The sequence below is a fragment of the Antrostomus carolinensis genome, unplaced genomic scaffold (genome assembly GCF_000700745.2).
Source record: "Antrostomus carolinensis isolate BGI_N321 unplaced genomic scaffold, ASM70074v2 scaffold13935, whole genome shotgun sequence".
Classification (NCBI taxonomy): Eukaryota; Metazoa; Chordata; class Aves; order Caprimulgiformes; family Caprimulgidae; genus Antrostomus; species Antrostomus carolinensis.
The window spans coordinates 1-26,851 of record NW_010318520.1 but is presented as its reverse complement, the minus strand read 5'-3'; the positions used below and the strand labels follow the sequence as shown (position 1 = coordinate 26,851).

Below are 26,851 nucleotides of genomic sequence, written 5' to 3'. Positions count from 1 at the left end.
GGTGAGAGCGGATGGTGCTCTGCGGCACTCTGCTAGCTGGGCCACAAAGCGGTACGCAGCTGCGTCCTCCAACAGAGAGGTGTGGCCGCATTAAAGAAAGATACAGATGAAAAACTGTTACATGCCAGCAACCGGATCAGAAAAAAATCCCACATTCAGCGGTCGCAAAGATATGCAGCATTTACAAAAAGCCCATGCAGAACAAAATCTGTTGGTATGCACATTTAAATAGATCTTGTTCGTAACAGGATGCCATTTTTGACATCTCTTCCTGCTTGTTATCTACTGGTTTAGCCCCTGTCAGGTACACTTCGTACAAACAGTGGCAGCACCAAAGGGTCTGTTCTTGCTAGAACAGAAACTCCAGTTTCATCTATGCTATGTTTTGTAAAAATACTTCATATGTATACAACAGCTCCGAGCCCCTGTTGGCATAGGTGTTTCGTCCAGTGGCTTTCACAGAATTATGAACGTGCTCCCTGTTCTTACTTGCCAGCTGGGTTGTTCAGCACTGAAGATATGAACGCACCTACTCTGCTTAGTGTATTTTAAATTTCAGAAATATGTTTGTTAAGCTGGTATTTTGCAAAATTCACCATTAGGACTACAGACAACAGTTTGTTTATATAAACTGACTAATGTTATTCTTAACAATTTTAAGATTATACATATTCACTAGCAATATTGATATATACACACAGTAAACTGCTAAAACTTCTGATTTTGGATGCACAGAAAAGCAACTTTGTCTAAGTGATCAATATTAAGTATCACAGGTTGGAAAAGACAACAGGATGGTTGGAGGACTGAGAAGGTAAGACAGTTATACTTCATGCTGTATCTTACTGGTTATAGCCTCCAAAATTATAGTAGTGCAGTGGCAACTCATGTTCCCCTCCTGACATGAGGGAAAGCAGTGCTGCATTTGCACATAAGGCTTGCACCAAACTCACTTGTATGTAAAACTTTTTAAGAGGTCACTAAGGTAGGGGATGAAAAGCCCTACTTAGCTCAGTACAAGTCTTCCTGCTCAATAAAGGCACACAACTGCTTGATGAGGATTAGTCAGACCTTGTTAACTATGCTGTGTGTACTAACGGCACCACTTTTTCCACTTTCCTAGGCAGCATCAAGAGATAATGGGATTTGTCGCACCAACGCTAAACTGAGACTAAGCTTCAACCATTTACATGGAACTGTTTGTTGAAAGAGCACGCTGCAGTACTGAAAGCAGTCAGTGCTTCACTGCATGAGACCATCCCTCTCCCAGGTGAACGATGTCTTTCTTCAAAAACTTCAGGAAATGCAAACTCAGTTATATCCTTTCTGGTTTCTTTGCAAGACAACCATAAACCAGTGATTGACTTTTTGTAGAGCTGTTATTTAAATAACTGGGGAAAGGGAAAGCTAAGGTTCCTACTTAGGTATGTGCAAGATGTCTGGCTCTCCCTTCAGATTAAGATTTGTAGTTTGATTTAGTATGATGACCACAGAGGTCAACTTTTTTTAAAAAAAAAAAAAAAAGGCAAAACCTTTCCTTTAGCATAGCAATTTTTTTCTCCTCTTAGTAGCAGAAGTGCGTTTTTAGATACCTGTTGAACTAAAACTTAACATGGAGCTGTTTCATAAAGAAGGATTTTTTTCACAGCTAGAAACAGGTAGCCTCTGGAAATGTGAAGCTGTCAATATAAAGGAATGCAACAGGAAAGTAAGCCAGTAATTCATAACTATCACTTAACAGTAATAATAAAATTGCTTACAAAGGCAAACAATAAACAGATTTTAATTAAACTAAGCAATACTGCTGCAGGCATTCAGAGTGCTCATAACTGTATCATCAACTCTATATTGCTGAAGTAAGGCGTGCTTCAGGTTATTAAACTTGTGCGCTTTTATGATTTAAATACACTGATTGAGTATTTTGCTTTATATTCTATGTGTCTAAAGATAATACTAAGATAAATAGCTAGCAACTTGCCCTGGTTTTACTCAACAGCGCCTGACAGTTGCCTGCATGATCCAATAGGATGGTGAGAGCACCAAATTTCCTTTACTTCAACAAGTACCAGAACTTTAACTTGACTAAAATGGGATTAAGTTTTTCTCATTTTAGAAGAGCACTACTATACAGCACATGCACAAGACAGTATCAAGAAGTACGCTGCTTAAATTGACAATGATTTATTGTGTTTAGGAACATTCAATAAATACCAAGCTTCTAGCTTCAGTCTGGCAATCCTTCCCTACCAGAAATCTGTTGGTTGTTTTTTTTCATAGCATGAACTCCATTGCCAGCAATGGATGTATCAGAATGAGAAGTCAATAAATAACACACACAGACAGCAATTTTCTAAACATACCTCCTCTTTTAAAGGCATGATACAGATTTACTAAACAAATCTCAGGCAAGTTCTTCACAGAAGAAAATTTTGCTATGAGCTATCTCTGAACATTGTTTTCTTCACCAATGCTGGTAGTTTATTTCATGGAGTACAGTATTTATTTTTGATCAATATTGAATTTAAAACCAAGGTTTTTTTCCCCTTAAGGTAAGCCGAGACATTTAACTAGTACTGAACAGTATGAATTTGAGAGTGGTGTACCTGCTGCTGAGTATTTAACGACAATCATGAATAAACATACAAGAGAGGAAATGGCAATATGATACTCTGTTAGTAGGGGTTTGAGATTTCCTTTTCCCTTTTTTTTGTTTCAGCTTGCTTTTAAACTACTGTTCAAATGTTAAAGATGTCATATTTAAATTTAACAGATGTTTTGTTTTGACTTTCCATGAAGAATTGTGTCAAAAACACAACTGAAGAAACTTCCTGCTCATGATGAGAATCACTTTCAAGTATTAAATTTGAATATCCCTCTAAAGGTCATTTATTTCATATTAAAAATGTATTTTTATAAAAGCATGAAGACTACAGAAAACCAATAAACATAGTAGTTAATTTTGTGTAATTTTTTCCACAATTTTATTTTACATATCACCAATCTTCTCCTTTAGCAAAAGAAAAAGAGAAAAAAATAAATTCTCTCCCAACTATTTACACACAGAAGTGACCCTGCTTTGGAACCAGATACTTTATTCTGCAGTCCCTCTAACCCAAGGTATAATCTTAGGTGTATCCTTTTGTGATTTAGCTTCTTGGAAATTTTCAGCAAACCTTTCTCTTGCTTTATCCCAGTTCTTTTTATTCTTGCTCTGGATGATCTGAACATCTTCAGCTGAGGATGGTCTACTGGTACCCAAACCTGCATGTGTCTTATGTAACTGAAGGTGGATCTGTCAAATACATTAAATACTGCATGTTAGGTATTCTAAATACTGTAAATAATATCTTGTAATACTAATTCCATCCCCCTTCCCAAGCACTTCTCTTTAAAGCTGTAATATACCTAGATCATACATGGACACCTAAAGTACCGTTAAAATGATGCGTCAAATCACCACCTCTAGAAACATCATCTGGAGTGCTGAATGATGTTGCCTGCTGCCAACATTGCTGTGAGGTACCTGTCACTGAGTCAACAGCATGTGATCCCTCTGCTGTGTAGTTTGACAAAGGAAGGTATGGTGCAGCTCTGAGCAGCACTACAGCCAAAACACAACACATCTCTGGTGACAAAAATGGGGCTAACATGGCTACCACAGAGGCCTAGAATGTGGTGGTTATACTGACTTCAGTCATCTTTTCCTTTCTTGTGGCCCATCATCTAGTTTTATTTTTGTGTTACATCAGCCTCAGAGGAAGTGACGAATTCCACCATAAGCCCATCCTGAATTCACATAACTTAAAATTATTTCAGTCTTCCTCCAGACTTTGTATTCCAATATGAGATTATTTATTCAATGGCTAAAAGCTGGCTGTCCTCCCTTGCGTAAGTTTCCTAAGAAACACAGACATTACTGGTGTTTCCTACTGAAGGGACAAAATAATTGAAAAATTTCAAAATACTTAATTAATCAAGTAAAAATGATTTGAGATTAGTCCTACTGACATTATTTCTTCCTGGCCAGGTGTCCTGGTTTTGCTAGGGTAGAGTTGATTTTCTTTAGTAGTTAGAATAGCTGTATTTTAGTTTCAGTGTAGGATTTGTTGAGAGGAATGTTGACACCAATGTTATTAGTTGCTGCTGGAGCCCAGGGCCATCATGTCTGGGTAGTTTACAAGTGGAAAGGACTGGGAGGGGAGAAGTGTAGTGAACAGCAAAACCCAAAACTGGAATTTGGATGTGCCAGTGAAATATTCCATATCATATCACCTCATATCAGTATATGAACCAGGGCTGACCAGAAATTGGGGGTATGCTCTTGGGGATCGCTCAGGCTCACTCTTCCAGGATTGCAGTTTCAGTTTCAGGACTGTCTCTGCTCCGGGATCACTGGCTGGCACAGGCTGGGCATCAGTCAGTGGGTGGTGAGCAACTGCACTGGGCATCACTCATTTGTATATTCTGTTATCACTGTTGTTATAATTTTATTTTAATTAGTAAATTGTTTTTATCTTAACACATGACTCTCCTTGCCCTTTTCCTTCCAATTCTCTCCCCTACTCCTGGGGGGGTGGGAAGTGAGAGAGCAGGCTGTGTTTGGCTGCAAGCCAAAATGGTGAAACCACCATACCAGGATTTTGAAAAGTTGCAAGTGAGCAGTGGCTTACAATTAGACATTTTTCACTGCAAATACAGTTCTGTTGCTTTTTTGCTCCAAGTAAGAACCAGAAAGACCTACCGGATCCTTCATACCACCACCGTCCTTGCCCAGGCCTTCTCCCTTCTTCCATCCCATCTTCTCCAACATTTTATGTCCTTTGTTGTTGTCGCTGATTTCACTTTGAAGAAAGGTTAAGGTAATAAGTCAAAGAGTATGCTCTCTACTCAAATACCGAAGGACAGAAATGTGCATGCATATGCTACTCTAGAAACCAGGACTCTACTACTCTACTGTTCCTACTTCCTTCAAGAGCTATCCAGAAGACTCTCATGCTACCTTTTGCAAGTTCTTTCACGAATATCTTTGGTTAGCAAAGCTATTCCAAGCCTCTGGTCAATGCCAACTTTCTTAAAACTTCTGAACTACCTGCTTACTTGGAGTTGGAAGGTATGGCATGGGTGGTGGGAACTGACTGCACTAGGGAACAGGCAGTATTGCTAATGCACACATTTAATTGTCTCAAACTTCCTTTGCTAACTTACAAGCACCTGCAAGTTCATGTTTCTTAAAAAAGCCTCACCACAACTATAGAAGGAAAGGAATAATTAAAGAGGAAAGTTAAATATCATTTAAGAGGTATGTAAATACTTGTCCTATGAGAGGCTGGATATTGACAATAAAAGAAACTGCAGGTGAAAAATTTGCAACTATTACTGGGACTGGATAGGAAAAACAGAAATTGAGACACTTGAAAAATAGACCACACAGAAGGTGTCTATAGTGCAGCTGGGCAGTTCTTTGATTTCCTGAGCTGGTAAGGAAGTGCCAAGTTGTATTCTGTATGGAAGGTGAGGAGTTAATTAAAAAACAAAAACAAAAACAAAGAAACCCACCTATAAACTGGGAAGTGAGAATATCTTACTATTTTCTAGCTCTCCTAACACATTACATACAGGTAATTATAAGCTAATAAACTGCATCCTAGTAGATGCATTCACTAGAGAAGGACGCAGAGGATATTCCCCCCCATCCCAAACAAACTTACACATGAACAGAAGCTGGACTATCATCTCTCTGGAAGGTTCCTTCACTTCCAACAGTCTCTCTGCGTTTTCCTGCTCTGTCTTTGTACTTTGGATTCTTCAATGCTTTATTGTCTTCATACTCTGTGTTCTTTATAAGCAGATTAAATTCCATCAAAGAAAGTAGGCCTTAAATTCTTTATTTTTTGTAACTTCACTACTTCCCTTCAAAAGTAAGGCAGCTTCAGCCTATTTAATTAATTCAATCTTACAACAAAAAACTGTACTTTACAGCCATACCTTGCAAGGCATGTTATTGCCATCATCACATAATAATGTCATATTGCCAAATTCATTAATTTCATAGGGGCTGTAAATAAATTAACAAATTCTCCTGAATCTTCTCTTGGTATGAAGAATAAATCTCCTCATGTTAAGCAGAAAACCATATGGACATGCCCCTGGCCTTTTTTTTTTTTTTTTTTTTTTAAACACTTAGCATGTTCCTCAGCAACTATTTCTTCAGAACAGATGACAGAACTAAGCACATGTTTAGTTTCTGTATCTATACATTTTTGGTAGCTGAAGAATTTGAGAGAAATTTGAGAAAATTCCTTCCATCATTTTTTCAGTTGCTCATTGTTCCTTTACAAGTAAAAGACAGCAGTGCAACTTAATGCAAACTTTCTTTTGCAGAAATAAAAATAGAAATGTCTTAAGAACTCTTAGCCTCAAAAGGATGAGGAATCTTGTACTCATTGGAATAGATCATCTTTTTCTAAACTTTTAATAGAACTTTCATCCCCTGTTACCATCATCTCTCTCTCTGTAGAGGTTTGTAAATAATTATTATTTAGTGTACAAAACACAAGCCTGAGTTAAACTACCAGGCTCAAGTTTGAGTGCTGTCCTGGTTTTGCTAGGATAGAGTTAATTTTCTTCTTAGTAGTTAGAATAGCTGTGTTTTAGTTTCAGTGTGAGATTTGTTATGAGAAGAACGTTGATAAAAGTACCAATGTTATTAGTTGCTGCTGGAGCTCAAGGCCACTGTGTTTGGCTGGTTCACAGCTGCATTAGGACTGGGAGGGAGAAGCGCAGTGAACAGCAAACCCCAAACTGGCATTTGGATGTGCCAGTGAAATATTCCATATCATGTCATGTCATGTCAGGATATTAACCAGGGCTGACTGGAAATTGGGGGTATTCTCTCTGGTTTTCACTCGGGCTCTCACTCTTCTGGGATTGAGGTTTTGGTTCGGGATTGAGGCTCCTCCGGGATTGTTATCTGGGACCGAGCCGGGCTCGGTCAGCAGGTGGTGAGCAGTTGCACTGGGTATCACTCATTTGTATATTTTGTTAACTGTTATCATTAGCACTACGATTTAAATTTTAGTATTATTTTAAGTTTTATTTCTATTATTAAACTGTTCTTATCTCAACCTATGATTCTCCTTATCCTTGCCCCCAACCCTCTTCCCTATCCCCTGAGGGTGGGGGGGAAGTGGGTGAACAGCTGTGTTGGCTGCTGGCCAATGGCTAGCCCAGTGAAACTATCACAAGTGCATTTGAAAACTTTCCTTATTCACTGAAGTCTATGTCTTAAAACAGGAACTTGTAGTGTAAACTCACCTGTAAACCATATTTTACCCGTATTTGTTTTAATGCTTTTCTTCTGACTAACTCTCTCTCTTCTTTGCTAAGTGCTGGGCAAACTAAAAGGAAGAACATAGGATTGAATTTTTAATTAATCATGTAACAATGTTTTGAAACATAAGACAACTGTGAGAATTTTTGTTCTAAGATTATTATACATAGACAAACATACCAAGAAGAAAACATATCATCATATATACTGTAGAACTATTCCAAGTTGACAAGAAAATTGTTAGAAAACAGAAGTAATTATTATGTTTATGAAGTAAAGAGTCATAATAAAAAGCATATCCTGTGATAATGTGACTAACCAGAAGATTTATTTTTCCTGTCCAGGCGAAGATGTGCTCTGACTTGCCCTGGTTCACATCCATCACAAGTATCACTGCCAGGATGTATATGAAAAGAAAGGACAGTTTCACCAATCTTCACTTCATCTCCATGCTCCAAGATGTAGGGATCAGATTTTGTTTTAGGCTACAGCAAAACAAAGTTTTGGCAGCTATGTTAGTTAGTTACTAGTGAAGGGCATGGACTTTATTTCATGAATACTGCTCATCATTTAGTAATTCAGTTTGGTCTCACAATGCAGGCAAGTATTTACAGTCAGTATTTCATTCTAGCAACTGCTACCATAGTGGATTTTTCCTAATATGAACCAAACATGCAGTATTGTAAGTGGCCCTAAAACCAGAAGGGAATCAAGGAAGAGACTAATACAAGAAGCCATAAAATGATGCTGTTAGTGATTTACCATAACATATTTAAAATGACCACATGACTACAGTTTTCTGCAATGTACACAGCATTACAACAACAGATACCCACCTGGAGAATCTGGTTTCCATTAACAACTGTTCCATTCTGACTGCCTTGATCCACAAGAACATAATTTTGCAAATCGTGGTCAAAATATATTTCTGCATGGAACTGATAAATAGAAGCCTAAGTGACATGTTCTTATTAAGCAAATATTTCACAATTTATATGCTATTTTAAAGTAAGATTTCAGAATATATTTTGAGGCTTTTTAAATGCATGGTTCTGGTACTCTTAAGTTAAAAAAGTATTCTATACCTTATGATTTCATCCACGTGAAATGTAAATGAATGGGCCACAACAGCATGAGCTAAAATATACTATGTACTATGCATATACTATGTAAAATATACTAATGTAACTATTTTGAACATAAACTGATTCAGTACTGAGAAGGTATATACTTTCAGTGTGGCAAGAATGCTTTACTTAAAGGACTGCATGATTCAGGAATATAGCATATTTAACTGTTCCTGTAAGTAAAAGGCTTTTTTCTTGTCAGGTATGTTACAGCACTCTCAATTTTTTCTCTTTCAATTAAAAAAAATAATAAAAAAAAAAACTTATCTCATTCTATAGCTTCAGATTACTTGGTCTTTCATATCTGAAATAGCTCCCTAAATACCATGCTTTTGTAAATTTCACATAATTCACCTTCATTTGCATCTTAATGCCCAGGATGTAATGACTAGCCATCATTTGCTGTTCCTTTAATATCCTTTCTGATATTGAGACTAACAATCTATTTTTTTTGTTTGTTCTGTTGTTGCAATACTGTACAGGTATTGCTCCCAGGCCCACACAGAACAAAGAAACATAACTCCTGGCTAAACTCAAACATATACAGTACCTCCAAAAATGGCCACTGAGCAAACCAAAATACCAACTTCTGTGGCCTAATAAGACTCCCAGTAAAAACAAGTAGTCTAGAAAAGTGACAGTTTCAAATCTGAACAAGAAGATTCCTTTTACTAGTGGAGAAAAAAACCAAAAGTCAATCTGGGAAGAAAGTGTTCATTTAAAACCAAATCTCTTCTTATCTTTGAGCAACAATAGTTGCTACATTCAGTAATTAAAAAAAAAACCCCAAACCTATTTTGTAGAATGTCTAGCATTTACAACAGGAATACACCCATAATGGTGGAGATGGAATAGTTCATTCAATAGATAATTTAATTTCTACCTGTTTTTTTTTTTAATAGGATGAACCCAAACTTCTAAAGATGCTAAATCTGCCAAGTGTAGCAGTTTTTAAAAATCTCACTTAACACTCAAGAAAAGCAAACACCAAAGTGGCCCACAGCTATTAACTATGAATAGTGAGGAAAACAAACTGGCAGTTAATTTTTTGTTTCTACAGATACGTCATTTATCTTCCTGCCTTTGCTAATGTGCAAAGTGAAGTAACTTCTTATCTAAACAGTCAGGTACCTGTGAAGTACTAAAATGGTAATGTAAAAATACTTTTGGCTTCTTTATGCACCCAATTTCAAATACATGCCTGAAAAAGTCATTAATAGCAGGGAAAGGTTTGTATTGGAAATTGTTCAGTATGAAATATGGTACACAGCTGATTAATCAGAACTATCATCTGGAACATAGTAAAGCGTATTTCAGAGACTTGCATTTGCAGATGTTTTTATAATTTTATTTTGTTTGGATGACATGTCTTTGTCAATCTACATTTTCTTTTAAGAGTGCTGTATTTATGGTCTGTGTTAAAGTAGTGAGCAAAGCAGAGCACATAATTGATCTTTAATCTTTCTTAACTAGAAGGAAAATTTTCCATTACAATGTCAATGAAAGAAATTCTGTTAAATTTTCCAAGTCCCTGTATATCACTTACACATTTATACAGTTGCCTCGAAGAAAAATAAAATAAAATAAAACCAGTTGCTCTGAGCTCAACTGCAAGGATTGGATTACTTTATGACAGAGTTCTAACGAGCTGACTACTTTGAAATCACACTGCTGTTTGTGTTAAGTTCCCACTCAGTAAAATACTGTACATTTTCCTTTTTCTAACTTCAAATGTGACTAAACCCACATCTTATTCTAAAAGTTCTTAAAAAAGTTAACATAAGATTTTGCAAAACGTAAAGCCATAAAATCTAAAGCTTCATTCATACACTGATCTACCTTTCAGCAGAGAGAAACAAAGAGTTACCTTACTGACTCCAACTTCTGGAATCTGAAGTGTGTGTCCAAAATCTTTTTCTCTGGAAAGGCAAGTTGATATATAAATCACAACAAAGCAGAAACAGGTCTAGTTAGGCTTACAAAAGGTATATTTCTGTTGAAACTTAATACGATGTTTCTCTTCTGAGCTATTAAGGAGCTTTACAGATGTAAAACGCTGTGTTGCTATATACACAGTGTAAAGACTTGCTTCGGGTCTCTTCTTCCATCTATAAGATATACACAGCAAGCAATGAATATATGATAAAGCTGTATTGGTAAACTATTATCTATAAACCTGACATTTCTGTCTGAACTTTTATACTCGTACAAGGCATGTAAATAATAGTCTGAACTCTGCATTCTTCAGGCTCTTTAATGCATCTGGGTATCAGTCAACAGTGGAGTTGTACTCGTGGTAGCACTAGGCAGGTATTAAAAGCAATGAAAGAGTGATCTGTAGAGAATTTTTTGGGGTCAGAAACACTGCAGTAGGAGGAAGGGATTTGTGTATTAGTTTCTTATACTAGGGAATGAAGAAGCAATACAGCTCGCAAAGGACCTATATGCAAACTGCAACCAGAATTGTCATCTGTTAATCTTCACATAAATGTACCTAGAAAATTCCAGCTGTAAGAGCAAATCAAAACACACCTATCTATAGAATTTGAATGTGTTAGGAAGTCCAGGATATGCTTTCTTATGATCCTGAATTTCTGAAGTGTGTTATTTCTTTTCTGACAAAGTTACCTTAGTGGCCCAGATAAGTTAAATTACTTTCTAGAAAACAACAATTTTCAACTAATGACTGCCATTAGGACTCAGACACAAAATCAGGTTATCACTAACAGATTTTCATGACTGCTGTGCTACACTGACTGCATATGCCGTTATCACAGCAAGTATGATGTTACATGATCTTAAATTTCTTACTGTAGGCTAACCTAACTCAAGAGTACCTCACAACTGCTGCATGCAAGCAGGACAAGCATGAAGAGCAGGGACAAGCAATCCTGAGTGGCTTACACAGGTTTCGAAGTGAGGAACAATTTCAGATATGTGTAATGAATTCCATTCAGTTTTACCTTCCAATTGTAGCAGGTTTCACAGCTGTGATAATATAAAGTGATCCAGTCTGTAGAACTGGTGATCTTATTACAATTACTCTGATACAAGGAGGCCAGATCTTTTCTTCATCTGTAATTATAAATAAAATACTGTTACTACCAAAAAAATTACAGTTTTACCCTGATAGTCCATAGCTTTCAAACAACTGATATATAATCACTCATTATCTATCTGAATCCTAAGCAACTCTCAGAAAAAGAAATATATAAGCACATCTGAGAGAAAACTTTGATGAGAGTACTATTTCAAAAGCTTTCTGACTGCACATTAAAGTATTAAAAATATTTTCCTAATTCTGACTATTTACATGTGCACAACTGTTTAGTTACAGCAATAAAATATAAATACATTGGTAGAATTTACTAGCATATTATAAATTTATGGACCATTAGACAAAACAGATTAGAATGTAATTTTACACTGAGAAAAGGCAGCACCTTTTTGTTCACCACAACAGAAACCTAATGCATATAGAACTTTATATCTGATAATTTCTATGTCAAATGTAGTTTTACTAGTTTTTACTCTTATTAGCACTATGCACCAATACAGATAAGAAAAAATAATAGATGAGCCTACAGATGGATCTGCTTTTTTGCCTCAGTGTCTATAACATAATTATATTCGAACAGCTGGATGAATTCTGCTCTTGGATGCACATTTGCAGAAACAGTTTCCAATTATCTCCGCTAGGAACTGATATGGCAAGATGGGAAAGTACTAGGAGAAGAGAAACTGTCTCCAGTTTTTATTTCTCCAGTGTTATTGCAGAACTAATTATTAGAAAACAGTAAGAGAAGGAAATTTAATCTGATTGTAGCAAGCACATTTTGGCATTAATCACTCAGAATCCAAGTAGATGAGTAAGTAAAGTAATGAAAACAGAAAGAACAAACTCACTGTTCAGCTGTGAGCAGGGCAACTGTTCTATGAGTTGTATTTAATTCTGTGATTTGGAATATCCTTTGCATATATATAGTTCCAATTGGTTGCATTAAGCTTTTCACAGGTTACTTTTTTTTTTTTTTTTCAAGAGACCATTTAATTCTTGAGGAGGTCTTAAGGACCTAGCAGAGCACTTTATTTGGTACAAAACAGTATACAGGTTTCCTCTGTATACCCATTTCTTACATGTTTCCATTAGAATACACACAAAATAGGATTTCAAATAGTAGTGGGTATTCCGTGTTCATCCTTTTCACCATAATGGACTCATCTTACACTGAATTCTACATGATTGTCTACATGATTGTTTATGAACAGTATCAGAAATATCAGGCATTAATTACAAGAGTTCATACACAGAATTAGTGCGAGTTCTGTACTAGAACCTGTATTTTAGCAACAGACTTTCTTTTCTCCTGTCACTATCCTAATCCAAACAAGCCTTACTCTAGCTGTTTCTACACAGCTCGGGACGTTATACCCCTAAACAGCTTTTACAAAAACACTGCTACTTACTTATGGCTACTGTACCAGTAGAGAAAGAAATAATATGGGTAACACACAGCACTTTGAAATTCAAAGTATCTCAAGTATCACATGCTTTTATTTATTTATTTATTTATTTAAAATTATCCGAACTCTTTTCTTGTAGTTTGTTCTTAATGGGCTCCTGGAAAAATATAGTGATATCATATGTAAAACCCACAATAATTCACCTTCATTTTCTGAGTCTTCTGAATCAGCATTTTCTTCACTCGTTACATCATCCTCACTGCTGTAGGCTTCACACTCAGAATCTGTAATTTCACCTTCTTCTGTCTCACTCTCTGTGTCTGCCGTTCTACTGTCATCTGTATATGCTGCAGTATCTGGTGTACTTTTGCGTGAATGTGAACTTATACTGTCTGTAGAAATCGATTCTTTGGCTGTTAGACTGTTTTGTGGTTTTGTGTCCATTTTAGTCTTCTTTCTCATATTTGGAGATTCTTCTTCTTCAGTAGAACCTACTTGCTCAGTAGCGGAAAAGCAATTCAGACTGTTAGATGATTTCTGCTCTTCTGTGTCCAAATCCTGGAGGGAGTTACAGAATGTTACATTCTTTACAGATTGAGTTATTCTAAAGTCTGCTATCAGCCTGGAAGTAAATTCTTCACTAGGAAGAACTGTTTTTACAACTATTAAGAACTGGCTACATTTCCAGAAAGTTTTGCACATGCAGTCAACAGAACATTTCAGTAGAAACATTTTCACATCCTATTAGATATAACTGAGACCATCTTTTATTTGGGAAAGTGTGACTGCACTCCTCTTCTAAACTTCAGTTATTCCTTTCTCTTTTCTCACACAAAACTTACAATCCTCGTCCTCACTTTCAAACTTGTACAACAGCACCTTGAATATTTTTGTGCTTTGCTTTTATGACACTTACTTCTGTCCCTCTCTTACTCAATTCTTGCAACTTGTTTAAAAGTTCTTTAATTGATCTTCTTCATATCTTCCTCCTGTTTTTGTCTTCTCATTTTTCTCCACAATGGTCCAGAATATCTGGAATGCCCACCCATGCTTGCCTAATGACCTGTTCTTTCTCCTTTCAAAATTGCAACTTTAACAAAGCCTTTCATCAAAATACTGTAGAGAACTTAATTTTAATTTATGCTATGTAGAACAGAATCCATTTTCTACTGCAACAAATTTATCAATTGAACAACCAGACAGATTAAATCATTGCAGGTTCTTCCACTGTCACTTGATTTCATCAAGAGAAAGGAAGACCGTCAACATTTTTTCAAATGAGAAATCTAAAGTTTCGTATTCATTTTGCCAGAGTACCTTGAAAATATAATTCTCAATCTAGTAGCCCTGACAACCACCTAAAAAAAAAAACAAAAAACAAAAAAAACCCAAACCACAAATGTCTTTAAAAGATAATATAAAAAATCTCCGATTTTAAGTTATTTGCCATCTTGGATTCAGAATTAATGCATTCAATTGCCCTGAATTGTATCAAATATTGCAACACAGCAGTTAAAAATGTCCTTGACTTTTTTCAGGAAGTTTTCATATACAGCATTTTACATTTCAAGATACGTGAGTTAATGTGAATGTTAATATCATGGAAATGAAAGCACTTTCACTTTTCAGAATTGTAAAAACTCATCAGTGGGACAGCTGTAAGACAAACACAAGAATTCCTCTCAGCCCAGCAGTCAGGCTGTTGGATAGAACTTTAAAGTGTCCTTTTGAAATACTTCCAGTAAGACAGTAGATTGTCAGGAATAATCAGCAAATTTCAGAAGACCTCATGCTTTAACTGAAGGCCTATCGGTTTGCTCAGGGTTTCTCTATAATGCTCTGGGTTCTCCTCCCTGAATCTTCTAAGAACTAGGAAAGAACAGGATTGCAAAGTCACTGCCTAATACTCTTTATTTTAAATAAGAGATGTAATAATCCAAAAGTAAGACTACATAGTTCATACATGTCAGGCACATCACAGAATGTCAGGGATTGGAAGGGACCTCGAAAGATCATCTAGTCCAATCCCCCTGCCGGAGCAGGAACCTAAATGAGATCACACAGAAAGGTGTCCAGGCGGGTTTTGAATGTCTCCAGAGAAGGAGACTCCACAACCTCCCTGGGCAGCCTGTTCCAGTGCTCCATCAACCTCACTGTAAAGAAGTTTCTTCTCAAGTTTAAGTGGAACCTCCTGTGTTCCAGCTTACACCCACTGCCCCTTGTCCTACCATTGGGCATCCCTGAGAAGAGCCTGGCTCCATCCTCATGACACTCACCCTTTATATATTTATAAACATTAATGAGGTCACCCCTCAGTCTCCTCTTCTCCAAGCTAAAGAGACCCAGCTCCCTCAGCCTTTCCTCATAAGGGAGATGCTCCACTTATTAATTCCTTTAGAAATCTTTTTGGCAAATATGATTTTTGCTTTTATGAATTATCTTTTCCAGTGTATTTATCTTTGTCTATATTTACGTTTGTTATGGATATTAGATCAATACTCAACACACCAAGGTGCTCTGGAGTCCTAATTGTATTTCTTCCCATAGTACTGTGAGCCACCGAAATCCAGCCTGGAAACAGAGAAACTAAATGGTCTGCTCAAATCACAATTGCAGCAAAGCAACAGATGACCATGATGCACTGATGCCCAAACAAAATGCTCCAACCACTCAGCTCTTTCTCCACAGTGAATCTAGGGATACTTGGTTTTGGCATCACTTCAGATATTCTAAATCAGAAATGAAAAAGTGCTGTTTCAAAGGCTGGCTGCTAAAGAGCAGACTCTCAGTTCCGAGTTGAAGAAAGAAATTTTTAAAAAAACACTCTCACAGATATACCAAGGATTCTGTACATACATTCTGCCAATATGGCCATTAAGCCTGTTCTCCACAGTTTTCCTATTTTTTCCACTATTACTACAATCAACTGTTAAAGCAAATAAATTAAATAGTTCTGTTAAGTACTAATAAAAACATAATCTTCACATTTAGAAATCCTTGTACAAAATGGAGGATTTAAAAACTGCATTCTTAAAGAATATGGATTTTCATCACTTTAAGATTTCACAGATTAGTATTAAAATACACATCTTGACGCCTAAACATTAAGCACAGGGATGCTGAGTGTATTCTTAAGCATTTGAGGGGGTCTTTACTTGTGCTGATGAAATCCTTTTCCATTACATACGACATAGAACATACATAGCATGTATGAAAGTGTAACTATGCAAACAGCACCTAATACATTGCCTCTATATAGCCACTGCTTAAAAAACAGAACTGGGAGCTCCTGGCAGAATATTCAGTAAATATCACCATGAGTGACCTAACAAATACTAGCAATGCACTTCTTTTCTCTATGGCAGGATATTTAACTCTTCATCCCAAACTCATGATGCAGCACACAAAGTATGCAAGTACATGCTCATTGTAACAACTGTGTTTGTTACACCTTTATATTAGGCACATATGTCCCTCTGTGTGATGCTTTGCCTAATATATCCAAATAGTCAGTAGACCTAGCCCAACAGTTGTATGTTGGATATGGATGGCCTTTATGTGATTCAGCTTTCAAAAACTTTGTACCTACTGGCTATAACCACATCATCTCTGGCTTTTCTCTCACCAAGCATGAGTAATGTTGAGAGGTGGGATGAATCTGATCCATAAAAAACTTTCTTAACTACAGAGTTGAGTCAGTTCATACTTCTGTATCCCTGACAAAGGCAGCCAAAGATGAAAGTGAAATCGAGATTTTTATGTATTCCATGAGGAGTGATCTTGTAAGAATTACAAAATAATGTTAGTGTGACCGGAATTGATGGTTTTGCTTTACAAAGAATAGGCCACAAACCACTGATTACAATGACCTTCTGAAGTGCAGACTGGCCTACTTACAAAATATACATGCATTATCATAGTCACTGAAGTGTTTTTAATTAAAAATTCAAAATATTTTAAGCATTTAAATATACTTTTTACTCTACTGTGACAAAGCAAGACATTCTGTCTTTCAAAACTTCACATTTTTCTGTATTATGCCTGATAGACATGCATATTTGTGCAATTCTTCAGCATGCCTACAAATTAGAACTTAATAATTATTGTGAGCATAATTAGCTTAATTCTAAGAAATGCACTGTTTAAACTGCATTGTCTTCTAAAACAATTTATTTTAAACAAAACATACAAATGTGTACAAGTACAGCTCTTGAGATGTGCAGTCTGTTGCTTCTTGGTTTGCTAGAATTTCAGTAGGTGACTTAATGGAATCATGGGTACTCAACACCCTCATCTAAAGGGCTGAATATAAAATCTTCAGCACTGACTCTCTTAATTTGAAATATTAATCTGAAATTCAGTATTTTACTACAGAAACATTTTCAAACAGTTTAAAATAGCTCTTTCACTCAGATGACTAAGCTTTCACTTGCTGTTACTGTTTCAAAAGTACTTCAGTTACTGTCTTCCACCTTACACAACACTCAAATTTCCAATGCAAAAAATCTAATTAAAAGCCAGAAAAAAGAGTAAAGCTACTCCAATATAATAAAGAAGCCATTTTACGCACCAGTGGACAGCTCTGAAATATAGGAAACATAAATTTGCCCTACCTGAAAAATGCATAGCTCATTTAGTCAGGACACTCTAGCTAATACAGAGATGCTAAATATGTTGCTTCCCAAATATTCTAGAATGCCAAAGTTTTCTTCAGATGTTTCACTTATACAGTGTTTCAAATATATTTCAAAGTTACTTCATAGGTGAACTGCTTTTGATCAAATAGCTTCAAAAAATTAATTCCTTTAGGAATATAGGTATCTAACCATCAACTAATAGAGACTATTTTTCTTTTAATAAAAATACCAAGGTTAAAGGTAAACATCCACGGACTAATGTGTTTGGTGTCTCAACTCTACCTTTACCAGAAGTTGCCAATCCAAAAGAAGGAATCTTCAGATTAGCCATGGTTTCTGTCAACTGAGGTACCTAAAGACGGGATGAGTATCAGCAAAAAGTAAACTATATGTGATTAAAGAAAAAAAAAAAAATCGCTTGTTCAAGAATTCTATGGGAAATACTACTACGAAAACCTTGTCTCTCCTACAGAAGTAGTTAAGATGCATCTATAATGGGAAAGAACATGGCAGAAGTTAATTTTGAGCACCACGCTGAAATAAAATTTATTAGACAGTTGTTTAAGAAAAAACTGTAAAAATAATTTCTGGGAAAAAAATGGCATATGTCAAACCCTGCATCTAAATTTTGCTAAGTATTTCTACAGGCCTCAATCTAGCAAGCAGAACTACATGATCACTATGGTACACAGTCTGTTCTCTGACCTGCATGGAAGCAATGGATCTAGCTATTGGGTCAGGGATGACATTACCATTTCTGTCCCTTTGTGACTTTTTTTTTTTCTTTTTTAAACTTTTCCAACTTCACTTATTTACAAGTTCTTCTTGTACAGGACATAATACAGTACTTCTTGCCCCACTTTTTTTTTGGCCTACCACTACAAAAAGTTATCAGAACTGATCTGTATGCCTGAAAGTTCCAAAGTACGCCACTCATCATCTTTACGTGAGCTGCACAGAGGCTATTTAATACTTTATCCTGACAAATAAAATTCCTGATCATATATTAAAGGCAAGCATGTGAGCAGCATGCTTAAGTTTCACAAGTCAAAAGAAAACTATTTGTAATACAGAAGTTTGGTGACTGAAAAGAAAGAATCTCTTTAAAGAAAGTTCTTGCATAAATCAGGAACATTCCTCAGGAGATACTAAGCACATGAGCTCCTTTCCACTGTTTTTTTTGCAATTAGAAGTACATTCATTTTAGCAGATGCTCACTAGTATTTTCTTGTTTGGTAACTCAGCTTGTTAAAAATACAGTAATATTTTTACAAATCAATTTTATTCTTTAGATTCTCAGATTTATATTGCTTTTTCAAGAACACTGCCATATATCTGGAAAATTTGCCATTTCTGCATTGTTAAGCATCGCAGCTTACTACTTATAAATAGGTATTATATGTAAGATGGCTGAGCACATCAAATTCCTCACACCATCTAAAAACTAAACCTCAACTAAAAAACATAATGTGACCAGAAACAGAAAGTTATCAGATTGACCCAGTTACTATCTTTTTTAGATTAAAAATATATTCTATTTAAGACAAAGTTAAGTAATTCAAAAATCACATGCATTTTTTGTAAAAACTACATAGCTACTAGCACTTTCTATGTAGAAACATTGGCTGTGGTAATCTACACACGCAGCTGCTAAATTTCCTTATTTCTTGTATTTGGCAACATGTAAGTAATACTAATCAATACTTGTTTACATTTAGTCTTTTAACTGAAAAAGCGAGATAAGTTTAACAAGTGTTTTGTGTACTAGCGGTTCTATAACTACTGCTCACTCGTCTTCCCTGGCTTCACGTGCATATTCTTATAAAACACTTCAACTTCAGCCAGGAAGAACAAAGTCTGGGGGATGTAAGACATATTCCCAGAATTAGACCCTGGTATTGCTTTACTAGCAGTCTGCAGATCATGCAACAAACCAAATCATTCTCCTACTTCTAATGACTTTACAAAAAGAAAGTCAAGTAAAACCTACTTTGGTCAAGAAATTAGGAAATGTTTGGAGGCATTTTTCAGGCTAGTAGCACAATTTAATAACAAATTGGGAAAAGCAATAAAGAAGTACTAATCTTAAAAATAATTGTCACAACTTTAATAATTTCATCAGTATTCAGGGACAGGTTTTATTCTAACTTTTTTTTTTTGCCAAGAGTGGAAGAGGGAATGGAAGGAAAAGGGAGAAGGCTGGGCATAAACATGCAGGAAACCATTTTAACAGACAACACTTCAACTACAAAGGTCTACTTAAAACCAAACATTTTTTGTTTTATTTCAGGATATAAATAATAGAATAATTAGCATGAACTAATTAGTACCTTTACTAATACCAGACTAAATTGGGCAACAGTAATATTGCCAAGAAATACCAAGCATCTATAAATAGGATTGTGTAGCTTATAAAACATTTTTTCAGTTTCATAACAGAAAAATCTCATTCTTTTATTCTAATAAATCTTAATATTTTATTCTAATGTAACTTTTTTTTAACTAATGAATGAATTCTTGTATGATTAGGAGTGACACAACAAGAATAAAATATTTTAACTCAGCTATGTAAAAAAGGTGCTAGTTTTTACTAAATCTAACAGTGTATTTACATAAAACTGCCCTGACAAAAAGGTATTTATAATTTTGAAGTTTAAAATGAAGAGTATTTGTTTTAAGTTTCACTTTGTATTCTCCACTTTTTTTTTGTTTGTTTGTTTTTTGTTTGTTTGTTTGTTTTTTAAAAAAAAGCCTTGATTCTTACTATGACACTATAACCCTTCACTTACTGTTCACAGATGCAAAGATCTGTGCGCTACAGAATCTGTTTTACATGGTTTTTTTCTGTTATCTTGTTGGTCAAAAAAAAATAATTTACAAATAAAGCAAAGTACTCAGTTGACCATCAATCAAACACATCAGAAAAAGTGGATGTTTACCTCCTACCTTGTGATTGTGCAGGCTTCACACAAAAGATTTATTAACAAGACCATCTATACGAAAATATTTTATCAATATAAAATAAGCTAAAGACAAGTAGCTATTTCTAGTATAATCAGACGACAGAAGTGGATTGTGATGGGATCCTAAAAAGCAGTCAACATTATTTGTTAAGTCAGAACTATATATGCCACTGAACTTTTATAAATAACACTTGTTGATTTAAGTCGATACATAACAGATCATCACAGAACTAAATTTAAGAGATTCATTAATTCCACTATATGATGCAGGCTTATTACTATAAGCTTTCTTTCCCTGATGCTCTTCTGACACATGATGAATAAAGTTCTGTATTAACGATGCCTTTTGAGAGTGGCAGAACACTAATTCAGCAGTTGCACACAGCATGCTCAGAACCTGGGTGCTGGTAAGACTCCTAGCTTCAACTGTAGTAGCTTAACTCTCTTGAGTCTAAAGGATCATTATGCTTAGCACTACTAAATATCTAAACTCCAGCTTTCAGAACGGAATGGTTCATGTGAAGTCTCAAAGAGTAGAAATTCCCACTTTAGGCACAATCTATTTATAAAATCTGTAATCGATCAATTAGCACTGTTCATTTAACCTGCCATCACTGGTTCTTAAACAGTTTCGATGTTCCATTTTCAAATCTTTCAAAGACCTCACTCCTGATACAAAATTTCTTAAACTCTGTACTGCTGCTACATAACTATTCTGTAAGAGTACCTGTACACTAACATAATTATTTCAGATTTCAACCAGTCAGCTTAACTGAGGCCTACATAATGAAGTTATGCAATGGTTAAAGCAATAGTTTTAAAAAATGCAAACTAAGGAGCACTGCAAACTATAAAGAAATCAATACACTGAATTACATCTTAAGTAATAAAACAAATTTGCAGAATAGGAATATGCAAATTTGATTAAACATCAATGATACTGTTCATTAAGAAAATGCTTCTTGGGCTTTAATAACTGTGTCACCATAGAACTTCTGGTGTTTAGGACTAAGTAATGTTTTTCAAGGTAGTCACTATGTACTGTATGGTAAGCTTTCTTAGTAACCAGAAAAACAACGGAAAGGAAGTTATGTTTTTTCTAACTTAAAATACAAGTGAATTATAATGGACATGTATTAAGAGGTACAGCTTATCCACACACTGTGGACAACAAAAATGTACTGACTAAATAAAATACCAATAGGAGAGCAAAATATAAAAACAATTAGAACTTCACAGACATTTCATCAACCCCAACTGTTAGTAGAGATACAGCAAAATGTCAATGGAATGAGCTTTGGAATACAGAGTCACAGAGAAAAGGGTGGGAAATGTGTGTCTTTTCAAAATGTTCAGTAATTTTTTGATTCTGAACATAAAAAAAAACCCCACACCACCAAAAAAAAGCACAACAAAAAACCACAAGCCAAAAGGCATCAAGATAACACTGAATTTCTGATGTAAATTCAGCCCCACGCAGTACCCTGAATTTATTCTAGTGTGCTTGCTAATTGGAGATTCACTGACACTCAATTTTAGAGATCTATACAGTTGTCTTGTAATAAAATAACACTGAAACAGTGAGAGGATTCAAGTTTAAAATTTCATCCTTAATCACTCAATGGGAAAATTATTTGAACACTAACTACACGTTAGCAACCTGCTGTATATGGTTCAAAGATGTTTGAATCCTTCAGAAAAAAAGCATACATCCTCTACATAAAACCAACCCCCACAACTCATAAATTGCATTAAAAAAAAATAAATCAACAGGTTTTGCTTTTTCTATCTATCAGTTCTAAATTTACCTTGTACTCATTTGCAGTAATCCGCTCTGGCTCTTTTCTCTTCTTTTTCCCTTTTTTATCCTTGGTGTGCTGAGTACCAGAGGCCTGGTAAGACTGCAGATCCACTCGTGAATGAAACTGGTATCGTCCGCTTTCTACATCACAGTAGTAATAAATTCCAGTTGCTGGATCATAATACAGTTGATTTTCCTTTATAAGAAACACAGAGAACAATGTTATAATCACTTCAATAAATACATTGTTTAAAGAAACACTCAGTTAATAAAGAACCACATACTAAGTTTTAAAAAAAAAAAAACTCAAACAGTGCGGTGGCCTATCCCTGGCTGACTACCAGGTGCCCATCCAGCCACTCTCTCAATACTGCTCCTCAACAAGACTGGGGGAAAAAATAAGATCAAAAGTTCATGGGTCAAGATAAAGACAGGGAGTTCACCATTGTGGGCAAGACAGGTTTGACTTGGTGAAAATAAATTTAATTTTTTGCTGGTTAAAAGAGGGGTGGGAGATGAGGAACAAAGAAAAAACACTTCTCCCTGCCCTTTTTTTCCCAAGCTCTACTTCACTCCTTCATTCCCAACTCCTCCACCTCTCTTCCTCCTGCCTGAGCGGGGCAGGGAGATGAGGAATAGGGGGTTGCAGTCAGTTCATAACAGTTCCTCTCTGCTGCTCCTTCACCTCACACTTTTCTCCTGCTCAGCATGTGTCCTTCCCATGGGTGGCAGTCCTTCAAGAACTGCTCCAGTGCAGGTCCTTCCACAGGCCACAGCTCCTGCCAGGGAAAACTCCTCCTTAAGGAGCTGTTCCAGTGTGGGGTCCTTCACAGACTGCATTGTGGATAACTGCTCAAGCGTGGTCCTCTTCCACGGACTGCAGGGAATTGCCTGCTCCAGTGCTTGGAGAACCCGTTCCCGCTCCTTCTTCTTTGACTTTGGTGTTTGCAGGGTTGTTTTTCACCACCCCCCACCTCCACTGTGCAGCATTTTGCCCTTTCTTAAACATGCTTTCACATAGGCAACACCAGCTTCTCCGATGGTCTCAGCTGTGTCCAACACTGGAACCAGCTGTGTCCATGCAGTCCCTGACCTCTTCTCACAGAGGCCACCTCTGCAGCCCCCAGCCCCACTACCAAAACCTTGCCAGTAAACCCAATACAAGAACATTTCCTGTAATTCAGAACAGTTACTGGACAAGAATATATATTCTTTTGTGTAACTGTACCAACTACAGCCCCAAACATTTATGTATCCAACTATATCCACGAACTACATCACAAGCAATGGTATCATTTAAGACTTTAATTCCAGAAGCATTCCTGGAAACAAAACAAGTAGTTTTGTGTACCACATGCATTTTTATTTTTTTTTTTTAAATTGAGCTGAATGTAATGCTGCAAACAAAACCTCTTGTTTTCAGCACAGTCGTTCCACTGGAATTTGTGACAGCACATATATCTATCTACACATGCATGTACATACACACATACTTTATAGGACAAAAGTAAAATCTCCTCAAAAGCTCTTATGAAAAATGTATAGCAGAAATTAACCATTATGAAATTTTGATCCACTGTCTGACTTTTTTTTATCAAACTAGGGGTAACAGTACTCAAGGAAAAACACAAGTACTTCATGTATTTTGTCTCAACATGCTTTTCACTGTGGAGAAGCCACTGACTTAGCTCAGCTATCTCTTTTTCTACACAAGTCATCTTCTAGCTCAAGCCTTTAATTTTGAAAGAATTAGAGAGCAGCTTTATAATATAAAATTTCTGCAATGCCAAGCAAGTTAAAGATCAAGAAGACGCCAAAAAGAACTGTATGTAAGTCTAATTTATATCTTAGTCTGCTATCTTTGACTGACATAATTCAACAACTAATTAACAAGCTTCCATAACTATTCATCATCAGTAACATGCTTTTCAAATAAGAAAGTCAGCTTGGATCCTAGTTCTTTGCTCACATCAACTATTACTACTAAAACTTTTGCAAAAGAGAAAAAAGGCCATGGGTTTTCAAAATTATCCTTACCGAATTATAGTAGAATCCAGTGCTATGGTCATAATACAATCCTGTATTTTCATCGTAAATAAATCCGGTTTGTGAAACGGCAGCTTCTGCAGCAGCTCTCAAGCTCTCTGCCAAAGAACCCTCCGGTACTGAAGTATCTTCTGCTTCCTGACACCAGAAAGTAAGAAATTAAGTTTTCTTCTAAAAAGAACCTCCTTGGTTTTTTAGCATTTAACAATGTCCTATTTTAAATAAGTTAGTACTCGATTCAAGAACTAGTTAAACAAGGTGGCAAAAATCCAGCTGTAGTTTAAGATAAACTCCTACTGATTTAAGTGGGACCAAGACTTCGTCCTGTGCCTTCTGTTTTCCCCAACCTTTATTCAAAAGTGGTTCACATCAAAAATATACACAGTTAATACCTTTCAGTACATTCCTAAAATAGATTCCTGCTCTCCATTCATTTCAGTTTCTAGATGCTAAGGCACAAAATCAGTTGAGAGAGATGAACTGAGTAATCTAACAAAAAGCTGGATAGCATGGTAAAAAACCTGTAACAAACTAAACAAGTAAAAGCTCCCAACAACTTTGTTTTCCTTATACGTGGCCTCCTTATATCAATGGAGGGGGAAAAAAAAGTACACAAGTACAGTCAGCATGGCCATACTGAACATATTTGTCTCATAAAAAAAAAGCCATGCTTCCAGGCTATGTAGGACATAAGTTTTAGAACTTGCTTTAAAAAAAAACCCAAAACCAACCAAACAAAAAAACCCAAACACCAAATCTACAAGTATGTTACACTTGGGACGTACTACAAAAAGAACTAGCTTCAAAGCACAAGGATGTTTGTCTGCTATCATCAGCACCATATCATCACAAAAAAATCCTTTCATACAAAGACAACAAGACCAAAAGCACATCTTTTAAATGAAAACAAATATTAATAGAGAGCTGACTTGAAATTTGGTAAAACCCCAAACAGCGCTATGACCTGTGAATTCTGGATGAAATTTTGCTCTTCTCCACCTTCAGCAACTTCGGTGCTATCTGTCCTTAAAAGAATATTAGCACCTGTTTGTGATTCCTCTGTGGAATTAGGCTCAGTGCCTTCAGTCCCATTATTGTGCTGCACTGGCAGCTCAGATGCACAATCTTGAGTGTCACTGTGACTGTAATAATTTTCATAGTAGTAATAATCTGCAGGGGGGGGAAATAAGTTGAAGTTGCATAAATTAGCAAAGCAGTATTTTACACAATGCAGTTTAAGGATTCTACATCTTAAACTGGAAATCTATGTATAAAAGTAGTCTAATGAAAAACAATTATTAGGTAGTGCCTCCACTTGGAATTTATTATACTCTTACTTAACAAATTGTGTCTTGTTTCAATCTGCTTTAAAAAAATAAAAAACATTTGTGTAATGTGTAAGATTACCATGTAACAGATTACTATGGCATGAATTCTGCTACAGTCCATGCTACATTTTATCTTGTTCTAAAAGGAATAGCTCCAATAAATAGGAAGTGGTCTGAAAGACAATGTCAGGATACAGACTTGAAATGTATTTTATATTAAAAAAAAATTCAAAATAAAGTACTGTTCTAGATGCCTGTTTAAGCAATCACCACCCTCTCTACCTGCTTCTGACCACGCAGCATAGTCCTCTGTCTGCACTTCTACGCTAGATGTATCTTTCTCCTTCCCATTATGGATTTCCTTAGTGAGCTCCTCAACCTGAAAGAAAAAGAGCCTGTTACACAATACAGTGCTGCATTTTAGGGGCCTATATCAGAAAAGGGTATCAGTCTATTTTACATTCTATAACTGTATCATAGCTATTTCAATTGACCTTTGTTTTGCAGGAGACAATTTTCTACTTGAATGGTTGGTACAATGAAAATATAATTTCATAGAATGGTTTGGGTTGGAAGGGACCTTAAAGATCATCTAGTTCCAACCCCCCTGCCATGAGCAGGGACACCTTCCACTAGACCAAGTTGCTCAAAGCCTCATCCAACCTGGCCTGGAACACTTCCAGGGAGGGGGCATCCACAGCTTCTCTGGGCAACCTGTTCCAGTGAATTTCTGCTCATGAAGGGCATAACAAAAAAGGTAAGCACTTGACAGGAAAAAGAAAAACTTAATCAAGATTCTTTTTAAGACACCCACCCTGAAAAGTCAGATTTCAAGCAGTAACAACTGTTGTGTGGTGCTGAACTGTGGCATTTATGAAACTTCACCATAAGCATCTGTGGGGCAGTTCTTCCACTCTCCCTTCACCTCAGCCTGTATATAAAGCCTCTTTCCTTCCGCTACATGTAGTTTCTACTTCAGACTGCAAAACCAACTCTGTGGCTGAGAAGGCGTCGCCACCACTACCGTCACCTGTACAGCCGAACGCTGACCCGGGACAGCGAACTCGAGGCAGGGGCACCAGCACTTTCTCTGGCCGCGGAAGTCCCTCAGGCCAGGCCAGGCCAGGCCAGGGGGCTCCGGGAGGCGCGGGACGC

The 26,851-nt window shown here is 36.3% G+C and overlaps 1 protein-coding gene and 1 non-coding gene across 2 annotated transcripts; one reads left to right on the top strand and one right to left on the bottom strand.

Moving 5' to 3' along the window:
- The first annotated feature begins 799 nt into the window (after window positions 1-799).
- On the top strand, window positions 800-928 carry LOC114818619 (small nucleolar RNA SNORA47). Its single transcript, XR_003766220.1, has one exon. It is a non-coding gene; the product is annotated as a small nucleolar RNA SNORA47 (small nucleolar RNA).
- Window positions 929-3,018: 2,090 nt separating this feature from the next.
- On the bottom strand, window positions 3,019-26,075 carry AGGF1 (angiogenic factor with G-patch and FHA domains 1; the record flags this gene model as incomplete). Its single annotated transcript, XM_029085184.1, has 13 exons — window positions 3,019-3,292; window positions 4,742-4,841; window positions 5,709-5,836; window positions 7,315-7,397; window positions 7,650-7,815; window positions 8,167-8,268; window positions 10,325-10,376; window positions 11,421-11,532; window positions 13,125-13,479; window positions 22,330-22,518; window positions 24,360-24,506; window positions 25,333-25,538; window positions 25,979-26,075. Coding segments are annotated over 13 exons (1,938 nt in total), but the record flags the coding sequence as incomplete, so codon positions are not given.
- Between the last annotated feature and the right edge of the window lie 776 nt (window positions 26,076-26,851).